This window comes from Epinephelus moara, chromosome 23 (genome assembly GCF_006386435.1).
Source record: "Epinephelus moara isolate mb chromosome 23, YSFRI_EMoa_1.0, whole genome shotgun sequence".
Taxonomy (NCBI): Eukaryota; Metazoa; Chordata; class Actinopteri; order Perciformes; family Serranidae; genus Epinephelus; species Epinephelus moara.
In genome coordinates, this window is record NC_065528.1 from 3,710,450 (window position 1) to 3,713,214 (window position 2,765).

Below are 2,765 nucleotides of genomic sequence, written 5' to 3' on the forward strand. Positions count from 1 at the left end.
GAGCCCCAGTGTAAGCCATCTGCACCGCCCCCAGAGCTACAATGTGATCGATACGGCTCGTCAGCTGTATTCCTACAACCCAATCTGCCACCCCCTCAAGCTGGAATGCCGACCCTGTTGAGTGATACATGTGAGCGGCCTAACACGTTAGGGGTAACCGTACCCCAACAACCTTTATTCCTCACCCCACCACAGGTAGAGATGTGTGGCACATATGACCATGGCCCCGATGTCACCAACAATACAGGTGCCACTGTAATCACCGGTGATACACTTATGGCTATAGTGAAACGAGCGATTCTATGCTCCACATGTGGTGTCACCTTCAACAGAGCTGTCATTTGTCGCGAGTACCTGATTCAACTCAACAGACCAGTTCAATGTATATGTGGGTGTGTGTTGTGTACACTCTGCTACAGAGATCAACGTGGATGTAGTGCACACAAGATACGGTCCACACACGGTGCTATCAATAGCACGGCCAACAGCCTAGCAAGTTGCCTTGTTCTAATGAACGAAGGACAGTGGGATCTAGATCGTGTTGACAGTGATGCATATAAGACTGAGCGGGATGTAAACATTCATGTGCAGGCCCTGACACAAGCGGAGCAGCCTCCTGATATTGCCAAACTACAAGATGGTAGGTGTGTTGTGCTATGGTTTCGCGTACACAAATCTGGAATAACACATGACACTGACCATTGTTTGTTTTCCATCTTTATAGCCTTCAATCGGCTTATCACCACGGGTGACACTATGTGCTTCAAGTACTGGCTGAACGAAGCACTCCCAGAGGACGTCGCCTACAGATATGTGTGCATCCCACACGTGCAAGGCTTCTGGGATCACATTGTGGTGGGAACGAAACATCATCCTGCCACGGAGAAGCTGGTCGGCCATGATGATCACCTGCCAAAGTTGTTCAACGTCTGTCTCGGCTCATACAGATTTCACTGGTGTTGCTTTGTGTTAAAGAAGCAGATCGTCTTGGCTATGTGGTGCATATCGGTTCCCAAACAAGGACAGCCTAAAGTGTTTACTCTTGTTGACACTGCACTGAGAAGCATTACCACAAGCACAGAATTCAAGAGCATGGTGTTCTATCTCTCTAGATGGTTTACTGCTCAGTATGCGTCACCCCCGGGCAGGCAGCTGCATGTAGTATTGGACTGTAAACCGTCTGAGGGTTCAAGTGTGGTCCACATTATAGCTTTGCTGGCCTCCAGGAGTGGGATGGACTCTGTCGCCCTTCCACAACCTCACCAGCGAGCCAAGAGTGATATGCAGTACACATTTTGCCGCAAACATGCAAATGTTATGTTCACGTGCCCAGGCAATGACTCAGGGAATAGTATCAATATTGTTGAAGAGTTCAACCACTATCACAATGAAGGACTTGCCTGTACTGGCCTTACACGTGTTTACACTACCTCCGAGTTGTACTATGGAAGTGCTGTCTAAGGGTCCTATGTGAAAGGACAATCCTACCTCTCAAGTATTACAGCTATCTTTAAGTGCTGTCTAAGGGTCCTATGTGAAAAGACAATCCTACCTCTCAAGTATTACAGCTATCTTTAAGTGCTGTCTAAGGGTCCTATGTGAAAAGACAATCCTACCTCTCAAATATTACAGCTATCTTTAAGTGCTGTCGAAGGGTCCTATGTGAAAACACAATCCTACCTCCCGAGTGAGTATTACAGCTATCTTTACGTGCTGTCGAAGCTATGTGAAAACACAATCCTTTTACATCACTGGAACCTGTTATACTCTATCTATCTATCTATCTATCTATCTATCTATCTATCTATCTATATCTATAGATATAGATATATGCTGAAGAATATACAGATATATAGACATCTAGATAGCTATAGAACATAGCCGTATGTGGTGGTTTTATATTATGCCTTTTTTTGTACTATTATGCTATTTCTACTATTATACCTTTTGTTTTACTATTATGCCATTTCTACTATTATACCTTTTGTTTTACTATTATGCCATTTCTACTATTATGCCATTTCGATATTGTCATTTGTATATTATGCCTTTCCCTTATGACATGTCTTTATATATACACAATCTCGAGATGACTATCATTCCTTTGCAATTCCGTGTGTACTGTCAACATATAATGGCAACAATAAAAAGTGTATCCCCGTCCCACCGATTGTGTTTTATATATATAGATATACAGCATATGTATAAACCCAGTGTGGTGTTAATGCAGGGTAGGTAGTCGTGCTATCTATATGCAATATTAGTAACATAGGACAGACGCCCTTGCTGTGTGTATGTAAGTACATATCATTTATTTATACAAGGTACAACAATAGAACATGCGTTACACAACATTATCAACTGTTTCATTTATATTGTAGGTTCGATACACGTCCTCGACACTGACTTTAGTGACAGGCTCCCTCAGGTCATCCAGATCTCTTTGTACAGCCAGAGTTAACACCTGCCTGTTTATGTAAGCAGATGCATTAAGTTGTAGTCCCACGTTGTCCGCCAGAATCTTCACTGCTCCAATCAACCTATGCACATCAAGTCGCCCCCTGAGTGCGCCCAAAAGATAACGCAGGCCAGCTCTCTGGTTCTGAGTAGATGCCAGTTCTTTTTTCAATTTGACATGCTCATCAGGTTCTCCTACGGTTCTAATCATGGAGTCCTTGATTAAAGTTATGGTGGCATCTAAACTATCTATGGATCTCGAAACAGTGTTTATCGCAGTGTCCATTTCCGCCTCTTCTCGTTTCCTG

At 43.5% G+C, this 2,765-nt stretch overlaps 1 protein-coding gene across 1 annotated transcript; it reads left to right on the forward strand.

Annotated features, from left to right (window-relative positions):
* The first annotated feature begins 329 nt into the window (after positions 1 to 329).
* LOC126384796 (uncharacterized) lies at positions 330 to 2,128 on the forward strand. Its single transcript, XM_050036091.1, has 2 exons — positions 330 to 640; positions 725 to 2,128. Exons 1-2 carry the CDS (start codon positions 511 to 513, stop codon positions 1,459 to 1,461), a joined length of 867 nt encoding a protein of 288 aa, XP_049892048.1. The 5' UTR covers positions 330 to 510; the 3' UTR covers positions 1,462 to 2,128.
* The last annotated feature ends 637 nt before the right edge of the window (positions 2,129 to 2,765 follow it).

Bases quoted from the DNA above. Each gene is read 5' to 3' on its own strand.
- LOC126384796 (XM_050036091.1), top strand. From the start codon at position 511: ATGAACGAAGGACAGTGGGATCTAGATCGTGTTGACAGTGATGCATAT. The intron at 641-724 runs GTAGGTGTGTTG...CCATCTTTATAG, and splicing joins TATTGCCAAACTACAAGATG to CCTTCAATCGGCTTATCACC.